General features: G+C 44.8%; 2 protein-coding genes across 2 annotated transcripts; both read left to right on the top strand.

Moving 5' to 3' along the window:
- The first annotated feature begins 220 nt into the window (after window positions 1-220).
- Window positions 221-694, top strand: LOC149442252 (histone H2A type 1). Its single transcript, XM_089656317.1, has one exon. It carries the CDS (start codon window positions 244-246, stop codon window positions 634-636), a length of 393 nt encoding a protein of 130 aa, XP_089512443.1. The 5' UTR covers window positions 221-243; the 3' UTR covers window positions 637-694.
- Window positions 695-2,233: 1,539 nt separating this feature from the next.
- LOC149442251 (histone H4) lies at window positions 2,234-2,545 on the top strand. Its single transcript, XM_089656277.1, has one exon. It carries the CDS (start codon window positions 2,234-2,236, stop codon window positions 2,543-2,545), a length of 312 nt encoding a protein of 103 aa, XP_089512403.1.
- The last annotated feature ends 9,495 nt before the right edge of the window (window positions 2,546-12,040 follow it).

Below are 12,040 nucleotides of genomic sequence, written 5' to 3'. Positions count from 1 at the left end.
GCGGCCTATGCAAAGGAGCTTCGTACTGCCTCACACTTCCTATTGGAGGACGCCGACATGTGATGGAAAGTGACGTCATGACTTCTTTCTTCTAGTACAGATTGGTGTAGAAACAAGTCTGACCGCTATTGGCTTAATTCAAAAGCAACCAATCCCAGCGTGTGACGTCAGAGCATGGAGTGTATAAAGGAGAGGAAGCGGCTGCTGTGGCCTATCTGTGTGTGATTCGTCAGTCATCCAATCATGTCTGGTCGCGGCAAACAAGGAGGCAAGACTCGGGCTAAGGCCAAGACCCGATCGTCCCGGGCCGGTCTGCAGTTCCCCGTCGGTCGTGTTCACCGTCTGCTCCGGAAGGGCAACTATGCCGAGCGGGTCGGGGCCGGAGCTCCCGTCTATCTGGCCGCCGTCCTGGAGTATCTGACGGCTGAGATCCTGGAGCTGGCCGGCAACGCCGCCCGAGACAACAAGAAGACCCGCATCATCCCCCGACACCTCCAGCTGGCTGTCCGCAACGACGAGGAGCTCAACAAGCTGCTGGGCGGCGTCACCATCGCCCAGGGAGGAGTCCTGCCCAACATCCAGGCCGTGCTGCTGCCCAAGAAGACCGAGAGCCACAAGGCCGCCAAGAGCAAGTAATCCCCCCACAGGATTCCCTTCTATCCGCCAACACAACGGCTCTTCTCAGAGCCCCCCACATCTCCATACAAAGGGCGGACATACGTTGTCAGTGATGTGAATGGTCTTGTTCCATGTATAGGACAATGTGATCTCATTACAGGGACTGTCCTCCATACTTTAGTTATGATTTTCTTCTGGAGATCATATATACCGAACACGCATCCTCCTCCCTCCAGGAACAGATCTCCTCACCTTCAGTCATCAGATGTATGGTTTCCTATGAAGGGATCTCTAAGATCTGATTGGCTCAGCATTAAACATTCCCGCCGGAATTCTATGGACGATCCTCTAACATTGAGATGTAATTCTTCCGGAGAACATCGATCATCGGCCCCTTCATCTCGGGCAGTTTAATGGACCAAGAATAGGAAATCCGTTGGACATCTTCATGTCAGATCGGTTCCGGCTTCGATTTGTAATTCAGAATACAGAATCCGCCCCGCTATAGAGATCAATGGAGAGTCTACGGAACAAATATTTTCTGGGCGGAAGACGGAGACAGATCTCAGGATACATTTATTTGGACTCCTCATCAGAACGTTATTATTGGCTGATGAAGGGAACGCCCACAACTGTGATTGGCTCAGATTTCACATTTCTGCTTTTAAATTTGCCCGCCAGAATGGTGTAGATCGTTACAGTTAAACGTTCATAATTATTATACCGCCAAACCCGACCCGGAGAACAAAGGAGATCATCAGATGAGACGTTTATGCGAGAAATATCAACACTTTAATTCCAAGCAGATTCATCGATCATTCCGGAATGACTACGAATGGATTCTGATGATTACTGAATCATGTAAACACTTCTGTAGGTTCTATTTATTCCAAGTCCTCAAGTCCAGGATCCCCCACTGCTATATATAGAACATGATAGGGAGATGATTTATATTGTAGATCTCTTCCTTTCTATATGATGGGAAATAAAGTATTGTACATTTCATGATCAGATCTGTACATGTTCATGTCACTGACCGATAGTAATCATGAAACTGCCAGATATATATATATATATACAATACATTCATACAGCAAATACTTCATGTCTGGACAATAATAGAGATAGATAAAGCAAACAAATACAAAATCACAGTCCTTTTACCTCTTTGTATCTGGAAATAAAACCAAAATGTTTACAATGTTCACAGTCAAGGAAATTCTCTGCAGAATATGATATTGCTGTGACCCGCCCCGCCTTATAAACAGGAAAATAGGACATCGTTTTTGTTTCCCTCTTCAAAGTAATATTTAAATCATATGAAATGAATAAACACAATAATTAGTGATTGTAGTCTCTGTTATGAAATGTGAAAGATAAATATTTTCGAAGACTAAACAGAAGACCATTGAGAAGGAGGAATATAAGTGCCTTCTACAGATGTATTGTTTTTGCCTCAAAGTTTCTGACACCATATACACGAAGAACATTGTAATGAATGGGTGTGACTCCGCCTCTTCCCAGGAAGGTTCCCATCAGGTCCGCTCATACTCTATAAAAGGAAGGCGGGCCCAGCCCAGAGCTCAGTCGGTGTTTGCAGCAGAGAAGAATCGTCATGTCTGGTCGCGGTAAAGGAGGGAAGGGTCTGGGGAAAGGCGGCGCCAAGCGCCACAGAAAGGTGCTCCGGGACAACATCCAGGGCATCACCAAACCCGCCATCCGACGTTTGGCCCGCAGAGGGGGAGTCAAGCGCATCTCCGGCCTCATCTATGAGGAGACCCGCGGAGTGCTGAAAGTCTTCCTGGAGAATGTCATCCGCGATGCCGTCACCTACACCGAGCACGCCAAGAGGAAGACCGTCACCGCCATGGATGTCGTCTATGCTCTCAAACGGCAGGGACGCACTCTCTACGGATTCGGGGGATAAATCCTCATAACCCCCCCCCCCCCACCCCCCTTCATCGTCACAAAGGCCCTTCTCAGGGCCGCCCACCTTCTCATACAAAGGGCTGTCTATAGGAATCTGTTTCTCCTGTAGGTATACGGATGTTTAGTAGTTGTAAAGTCTGGGAAAGGAAGATGGGTTTTAGCTGGTCATACACGATACAATCTGTACAATTCTTTAACTGTAATAAAACGTACTTGTCATGAGACTCCTAAAATACTTCCGATTTATTTATGTTCTTAGATATTATATATATATTTTTTTGTTAGAAAACTTTCCTTGTTCAATGAAATTCTGTGAGACCGATCGCAGTGTTGTGAAGCTCTCATCTTTTCTCGGACAATTCTGGGGCCCCCCAGGTGATGGAGGGCAGCTTTGTAGTTACAAACCGATCTCCAATGTTTCCTGTTCACATTACTAATACATTGTCAAACCTTACAGACAAGTGGACGTTTGTATCAGGGATGATATTTTTGGTTTCATTTATTTTGTGTTTTTTTTTTTTTCTTTTCTTAAAATGTTACTAAACCCACAACAGTACAATCAGTCTGTAGATGCAGCAAAGCATGCTTGTTATACTCACTGAGGAATATTAGGGGTTAATCCTCTGCATTGCGTAAAAAGGCTGTTTGATCCTGTCTTCTCTATTCTATCCCTTTTTCAAGTGACCACTTATTTCCAGACTGAACCACAGACATGCACATGCTCAATTTAGTGTGTATTGCTAGAGACTTTTTTTTTGTTGCGGGAGTGCATGTGATCAGCACTGTCCACACAGAGATTAGGGGTTCTGCATCCTCCTAGAGCAGAAAGAAAACTCCTACAAACTTTAGCTAGTGGTGGGCTGGACACTGATAAAAGTCACAAGACTGCTATATACTGCTGATGAAAAAATGTATTTAGCAGTTTATATTTACTAAAATAATTGCATTTCCATGTTGTGTGTACTGTGGGAGACCAGATATAGTGAATGCAGGGTCTGGGGAGACCAGATATAGTGAATGCAGGGTCTGCGGAGACCAGATATAGTGAATGCAGGGTGGGGAGATCAGATATAGTGAATGCGGGGTCCGGGGAGACCAGATATAGTGAATGCGGGGTCCGGGGAGAGCGGATATAGTAAATGCGGGGTCCGGGAAGACCAGATATAGTGAATGCAGGGTCCGGGGAGAGCGGATATAGTAAATGCAGGGTCCGGGAAGACAGGATATAGTGAATGCAGGGTCTGAGGAGACCAGATATAGTGAATGCAGGGTCCAGGGAGAGCGGATATAGTAAATGCGGGGTCCGGGAAGACTGGATATAGTAAATGCGGGGTCCGGGGAGAGTGGATATAGTAAATGCGGGGTCCGGGAAGACTGGATATAGTGAATGCAGGGTCTAGGGAGAGCGGATATAGTAAATGCGGGGTCCGGGAAGACTGGATATAGTAAATGCAGGGTCCGGGGAGAGTGGATATAGTGAATGCAGGGTCCGGGGAGAGCGGATATAGCGAATGCAGGGTCCGGGGAGACCGGATATAGTAAATGCGGGGTCCGGGAAGACCAGATATAGTGAATGCAGGGTCTGGGGAGACCAGATATAGTGAATGCAGGGTACAGGGAGAGCGGATATAGTGAATGCATGGTCCGGGGAGAGCGGATAAAGTGAATGCAGGGTCCTGGGAGACCAGATATAGTGAATGCAGGGTCCGGGGAGAGCGGATATAGTGAATGCAGAGTCCGGGGAGAGCAGCTATAGTGAATGAGGGTCGGGGGAGAGCGGATATAGTGAATGCAGGGTCCAGGGAGAGCGGATATAGTGAATGCAGGGTCCGGGGAGACCAGATATAGTGAATGCAGGGTCCGGGGAGACCAGATATAGTGAATGCGGGGTCCGGGGAGAGCGGATATAGTGAATGCGGGGTCCGGGGAGAGCGGATATAGTGAATGCGGGGTCCGGGGAGAGCAGCTATAGTGAATGAGGGTCGGGGGAGAGCGGATATAGTGATTGAGAGGTCCAGTGAGAGCGGATGAACAACCTCATCGCTCCACAGCGCCATGGCCATTCACTGAGAACTACAAGCCGACATCTGCAAAGGCTGTTGGGACTTATAGTGCATACATTCACAGAACTCTGTGAATGAATGATGTGGCCATGTGGGTGGAGCCCTGCACAGCCACGCTGTTTTCAAAAACTGACAGCTGGTATGGGGGAACCTCCCCTCCTACTGCTGTGCCAGGGAAGGTGGGGGCAGTCACTGCAGTGGGAACTTGTTACATGTTCCACCCTAAAAACAAGTAACCTGTTCCCAAAGGTGAACTTATCCTTTATTAATGATTTCCTGAAGGGCGATGTTATACCTGTATTTGACCAGAGAATAGAATTGCGCTCTGTTTGAGTTTCCCATTAGGAAATTATTTAATTCTCTAGCACCATCCTGTGGAAAAATATGGGTATAACATTGCCTTCCAGAAATAATTCTCTCTAGCTCCATCAGGTATAACATGGCCTATTAGGAAATCATTCAGCTCTCTGGCTCCATCTCTTTACCCTTCCAGTGCAAGGTAGATTTTTATTTTTTATTTTTATTCTAATTACTGGAGTTGGGCTTTACCATTAAAAAAAACCTGACTCCTTGTATCTGTAGAATAATTTAGATAACATCTTTATTTGTTTCAAATAATACAAAGTGTACCTTATTGTTGTATTTTTGTTTTTCCATAAAGGGAACCCCAGCACTAGCCATTTATTGTCTCCTATGGTGCTGTTTGGTCAAAGCAAGGACATAGCTATGTGTGTTGTATGAGCTCCAGTCAGGGGCAATGCAAGGGTTCCCAATGACCCTGGGCATGGACAACAGACATGACTTTGCACACAGCAAAGGAGAAAATACGTGACCAATATACACAATGTCACTGCTCTGCACAAGTGGTGTCACTATGAAGGTTCAGGGGGTGCGCACGGCACCCAGGTGACTCCCGTCAGAGGGCCTCAAGGGGCCCGACCGCCCCAAGCTGTCCACTCCACTGTATTTTATTTCAGTAACAAGGGGAGGGGGGGACATGGCTCAACAGACAAGATCCTCTTGAGCCTCCTCTCACCTGTAGCTTCCTTCCTGTGGCTGGGCGGGTATCAGTTGTCATGTGACCGGCAGTGATAGAGCACGGTTCAGTCAAATTGAGCCCAGAAGATTAGAGAAAGATGGGGAGGAGAGCAGAATGGTAGTGTGTGCCTGGGGGAGCTTTTGAGGACTGGCCTGCCCATTGAATGTAAGTGCTAGTATTGAAGCTGCACAATTAACATTTCTGCAGGCTAGGATTATAGGGATGCTGAGGGGCCACATCTGTAGATGTGGGCCTGTGCTTCCAGCCTACCTGTGACTGTCTTTTTGCTGGATTGGAACATCTCTTTGCCATATGGGGATGTCTATTTGCTGGACTTAGTTATCTCTTTTCTGAATACATTGGGCTGGCTCTTTGCTGGATCGGTGTATCTCTTTGCTGGGTTGGGCTGTTTCTTTGTTGGATTGGGCAGTCTCTTTGCTGTATTGGGACACCTCTTTGCTGGATGAGGCTTTCTCTTTGCTGTATATATCGGGCTGTCTCTTTGCTGGATTGGAATGTCTGTTGGATTGGGTTGACTCTTTGCTGAATATTTGGGGAAGTCTGTTTGCTGGATTGGGCTGCCTCATTCCTGGATTGGGCTGTCTCATTGCTGAATATATGGAGATATTTCTTTGCTGGATTGGGCCTTCTCTTTGCTGAATATATGGGGCTGTCTCTTTGCTGCTCTGTGGCCAAAATATAATTCCTTACTGTTAAATCTTGAAAGCACTGATGACTTGGAGTACATTTTTCCTTTGCATATATTATGTTGTAAGAGTGAAGGACTTGGTGGGAGAGCCAACGGGCAAATTTGGTGGGACAGCCGGTGGGCAGGTCCTGGGGATTGTGGGTGGTTAGGCCTGGGGAGGAGGGGGATCTAAAGCTGTGTAAAGGTCCCAAAAATCTTTGAAGGTTGTCCTGGACACCATCAAGCCCAAAACTAGCCTGCCCAGCAACCTGCAGGGCATTGTGGTAGGCTAAACAGGAGAAACTCTTCGCTCCTCACAAGACCTCCTACTTTCTAGCTCCCTGGTCTCCTCCTCCCATGCCCAATTGCAGGGCTTCTCCAGGTCTTCCCCCATCCTCTGGAACTCACTACCCCAATCCATCAGACTGTCACCTACCCTCCTCACCTTTAGGCGCACCCTGAAAACCCATCTCTTCAGGGAAGCCTACCCCACCCTCACCTAACAGCCGATCTCCTCCACTCCTCCTACCACTCCATCCCCCACAGCCACTTCCTCCTGTACCACTATCCCCTCCCTCCTAGATTGTAAGCTCCAAAGAGCAGGGCCCTTGACCCCCTCGTGTATTGTATTGTTCTGTATTGTCTCATGTACTGTCCCCCACTATAATGTACAGCGCTGAGCAAACCTTTTAGCGCTATATAAATACTGTAAATAATAAATAATAATTTTCAATACCAACAATTGGAGGATTATTCCTCATTTCAGATAGTGGGTGAAGCCATGCAGTTTTTTCCTATATACCTTCTGTCCCGCTCTGCATCCAGAACCACCAGTTTCTAGCAAAGATTCTGCCTTGTTCTTGGCATTGAATGGGACATTGTGAATACCTCGTGTTCTACAAAGACTCCATTGTGCCATGCATCGGTTCAGTTGGGGGCTTTCTGTTCATTTTTGCCCACCTTATCATAACCGGTTGGGTTATGACTTCCTAAATCTTTTGATGAAATTTCCCACCATCCCTTCCAAATAGAAATATGAATATAAGGATCAACATCAAATGGAAACCTTTATAGGGCTCTTAAAATGCCAACCTTCCTGCTGGACTGAATCTCTTTTTCTCTGAGTTAGACTTCTAGCCTTCTCATTAACAAAGGAGTCTCTTTATTAAAAGAAAATATATGATATGCGATAGTCTCAAGCATTCACTCAGTTGTCATGAATTTTCTCATATTTTGCCTAATATGTTTATTTCCTGTGTCAGCCCTATCTAGTGGCCACAATGTGGTATTTTCTTGATTAAGATATTTTAGGAAAATACTGCTTTGTGTCCGCTATGATGATGATCATAGGAAATAAATGCATTATGCCAAATATGTGTTTATTTGTGACAGCTGAACAAATGCCTGAGACATTCTCACAGCAAATTGACTATAAATAGACTCCTAGGCTGACTGTAAGGCTCCATGTACACGGGACGTTTGGAAAACACTTCTGAACAGTAACAAATGTAACTATTTCAGACATTTTGAGAGAAATAGAGAGAGCAGAAACAGAGAGAGCAGTATGTGTTGAGATGACCTGTCTTTTCTGGTTGTATTCACTATAGATCCCATCATGAACATAATGCGGCATGTTCTACCATTTTTTCCTTCACGCAAAACCTGGAACTGACTGCGCTGGTGTACCGGGTCCATTTGAATACATGGAAAACACTTTGCATGCATTTCTGATGATGAAAAAAGGCTCTGGACAGCATCTGGATATGGAACAGTTAAAAAATGCTTCTAAACGCAAATGCTTATAAACGCTGTTAGCCGCAATTACAATCATTTGGCGTTTGAAATGCTGATAAAATGCTCCTGAATGCAAGTTTGGAGCATTCAAATAAAACAACTGTAAACTCAACTGCCTGTAAACGACTGTAAATGACTATGTGTAAATGGACACATAGGAAAACATTAGGGAGAGTTCAGGGGCTGCTGTAAATAAAACGCAGTGTGAGTTTATCAGCTGCAATGTACATGAACCCTAAGTCTCAAGCATTCCCTCAGCTGTCATGAATTATCCCGTATTTTGCTTTCCACCAGTGTATTAATGTTTGCAAAGGAGCCCAATAAAGGAGTTTGTTTTCAGATGTTTGGGTTTTTGCCCACAAATGGAGGAATCTGCATTCAGTCAAGGCTCCTCCTGGGGAAGATGTTGCTGTTGAGGTAGAGTATGTGGGTGTGGACACTCTGGAAGCTCATGTCCGGGCCGGTCACCTTTGATAAGACAACAATCATTTTTGGAACAACAATTCTCAACAAATTACAATTGTATCCATGATGTCATATATAGACCCCAGATGGTTTAGCCAGATCAGGCAAAGCTGCATCCCAACATATGCTTTGGAAACTGTAACACAGTTGGCAGATGTGTTGATATTGTTCAACTTAAACCAGAACTCCAGGTTCCTTTTCCCCGTAAAGTGATACTAAACCCCCCACTGTTCAATTTACATGATTCCTTCTCTTTCTTCATATGGATGGCGGCATTGTATTTATTTTATAAAGAAGAAAAAAAAATGTAAGTACCTTTTTCCTAATAGATATACAGCTGTCACATGACCCAGCTGTTTCCCATTCTGTCTAGGAGGAGCTTCTAGGCCTCTGCTGATGGTCACATGTTTAAAATGAAGAGGGGAAAAAAAGTGGCTTTTGGGATACAGAGTACAAATTAATAATTAATATCAATAAACTGTTTTAAATTTTCATACAAATATATATTTGAAATTAAATCTTTATTATTTTTTGGCAGTAACATGGTGTGGACAGATTTCTGCCAGTCACAGGCTGTGTCACGCCCCTCCAGCCTGTGTCTTAGAATAACAGGGAGGTGAAGCCTCCATCAATCAAGATGTAATATCCAGCTCCATTGTGTTTAGCTGGTTAGTGAGCATGGGAGAGGAGGGAGTGGCTGTCATTTACCGCTGTGTATACACCCACATGTGTGACTCTATAGTCAGATGTGCTGCTCAGATGTGATAGGAAGAAAATGCTCAACATAGAAACTCACTGAAAACTGAGTATGTGCAGTAACTACCAACACTGCTCTGCAAAATCCCCAACTGAATTGAGGACATGGACAGAAGGGAGAGATAGAGAGAAAACAGCAGGATCAACCAGGTTTTTTGAAGATTAAAGAAAATGAATCCCATAGTGACTGAGTGAGTATAAATCGCATGTTTTACGGCATTTCTTGATAGTTTTTGTTGATGTGGGTTTAGTGACACTTTAAATACTTCATTTGGGTCAGTTTATTTCCATGGCAGAATGGTCTGGCTTCTGGGTATGCTGTTATTAGACTTGTGTGATTTGTTTTTTACAAATCATAATTCTGACGAAATGTTCATTATTCAGAGAGTAGGAATCAGGATGTATTCAAATTTTGGATGTATCTAATTTTGAAAAAATAATTAAGATTCAAAATAGAAACATATTGCAAGAATACAGTAAGGTATAAAAGTGAAATAAGATGATGATTCATACTTAGGCTGCTTTATAGAATAGAGTAGAAAAGAATATAATACAATAGAACAGAACAGAAAAAATAGAATAAAACAAAATAGAAATAAAACAGAACAGATTTAAAAAAAAAGAATAGATTAGAATAGAATTCTGTTCTCTTCTATTTTATTCTATTCAGCAGCCAGAGTGGGAATCATTATTGCAATGTGTTTCTATTTTGAATTCAAATTAATTTTTTAATTCAAATAATTTTATATCGATTTTAAAATAACAAATATTAAAAACTAATTTAAAAATGAATAATTCTGCCAATGAATAATATGCCAATAAAAAATTATTAACTTAACAAATTACTCTGAAACAAATCAAATGATTCCGTTGTGCACATCTCTAGCTGTTGTTGACCACTATAGTTGACTTGTATTTTTATTGACTATTATTATTATACAGAACTTATATAGCACCCAGAGGTGGACTGACAACTCATAGGGCCCCCAGGCAATAAGTGATAATGGGGCCCCCTGTGTCCCCACCTACACTAAAGTCAAAGCCACACCCACACAACACCTACAAACTGCAGCTGCATATAAAGGGCATTAAAAACAATTTCCAAAATATTAAAACAACATTGTGGGGTCCCCCCTCCATTCATACCAAGCCCTACGGGTCTGGTATGGGTATTGAGAGGAACCCCCATGTCAAAATTAAGCAAAAATGGAGTGGGGTCCCCCCGCAAGATTTATATCAGACCCTTATCCGAGCATGCAGCCTGGCAGGTCATCAGGAAATGGGGGGGAAGAGCGAGTGCCCCCCCCCCTGAACTATACCAGGCCACATGCGCTCAACATGGGGGGTTTCCCCACAAAGCACCCTGTCCCCATGTTGATGGGGACAAGGGCCTCTTCCCCACAACCCTGGCTTGTGGTTGTCTGGGTTTGTGGGTGGGGGTCCTATTGAAATCTGGATGCCCCCTTTAGCAAGGGGGCCCCCGGATCCCGACCCCCCTAGTTGAATGAGTATGGGGTACATGGTACTGCTACCCATTCACAAAAAAAAAAAACAGTGCAGTGTGAAAAAAAGACAGGAGACAGTCTTTAAAAAGTCCTTTATCAAAAGAAGAAAAATAAAAGAGTGTCCCCCGAAGTAGATCCAACGCCAATCATGATTCCTGACGACGACGACCCGAAAAAGAAAAAAAAACAAAAATGGTTCGGCTCCTGACACTGGCTCTCGGCAGTCTGCCTGCTCCGCTGGCTTGCCAGTTCTTAAATATGTGTGAGGGGTGGGGCCACCCAGTGAAACCACGTGTGTGGACCACCTCCTTGTGACATCATTGACCTAGTATGCCCCGGTTGTCGATGCCACCAGGGGCGGGGTCACACACATAATGTCCCAGGGTGGCCCCGCCCCTTATATATTTCAGAACTGTTACGCCAGCGGAGCAGTCAGACGGCCAGGAGCCAGCGTTGGAAGCGGAGCCTTTTTTTTCCTTTTTTCCGGTGGCATCGTGATTGGTGTTGGATTTACTTTGGGGGACATTCTTTTATTTTTTTTCTTTTAATAAAGGACTTGTCAAAGACTGTCTCCTGTCTTTTTGCACTCTACACTTTTTTTTTGTGAATGGGTAGCGGTACCATGTGTCCCATACTCATTCACATAGAGGGGGTCGGGATCTGGGGGGCCCCTTGCTAAAGGGGGCTTCCAGATTCCAATAAGCCCCCCACCTGCATACCCCCACAACCACCGCCCAGGGTTATGGGGAGGAGGCCCTTGCCCACATCAACATGGGGACAAGATGCTTTGGGGGGAGCCCCCTCCTCCCCAAAGTACCCCCCATGTGTCCTGGTATGGTTCAGGAGGGAGTGCTCGCTCGTCTCTCCCCTTTCCTGACCTGCCGGGCTGCATGCTTGGATACGGATCTGGTATGGATTTTGGGGGGGACCCCCACGTCATTTTTTTTTTATTTGGCGTGGTGCTTCCCCTCAAAATCCAAACCAGAGCCGAAGGGCTTGGCATGGATGGGAGGGGGGACCCCACTCCTTTTTTGTAATTGCCGGCAATTCTTTCTTTTACATTCAGCTGTCATTGGGGAACCCCACTGACAACATAAACATTAAAGCATTGTTTTCACTACTAAAATACTGCAAGACTTGATAAAATAACTCATGCAGCATTTTAGTAGCCTTTTTAGGTGAA

The sequence above is a fragment of the Staurois parvus genome, unplaced genomic scaffold (genome assembly GCF_062004578.1).
Source record: "Staurois parvus isolate SC_StPar_1 unplaced genomic scaffold, SC_StPar_1.0 ptg000897l, whole genome shotgun sequence".
NCBI classification, from domain to species: domain Eukaryota; kingdom Metazoa; phylum Chordata; class Amphibia; order Anura; family Ranidae; genus Staurois; species Staurois parvus.
The sequence above is the reverse complement of the archived record's forward strand: the minus strand, read 5'-3'. Positions and strand labels throughout refer to the sequence as shown.

Excerpts from the sequence above, each read along its gene's own strand:
- LOC149442252 (XM_089656317.1), top strand. The coding sequence starts at position 244 with ATGTCTGGTCGCGGCAAACAAGGAGGCAAGACTCGGGCTAAGGCCAAG.
- LOC149442251 (XM_089656277.1), top strand. The coding sequence starts at position 2,234 with ATGTCTGGTCGCGGTAAAGGAGGGAAGGGTCTGGGGAAAGGCGGCGCC.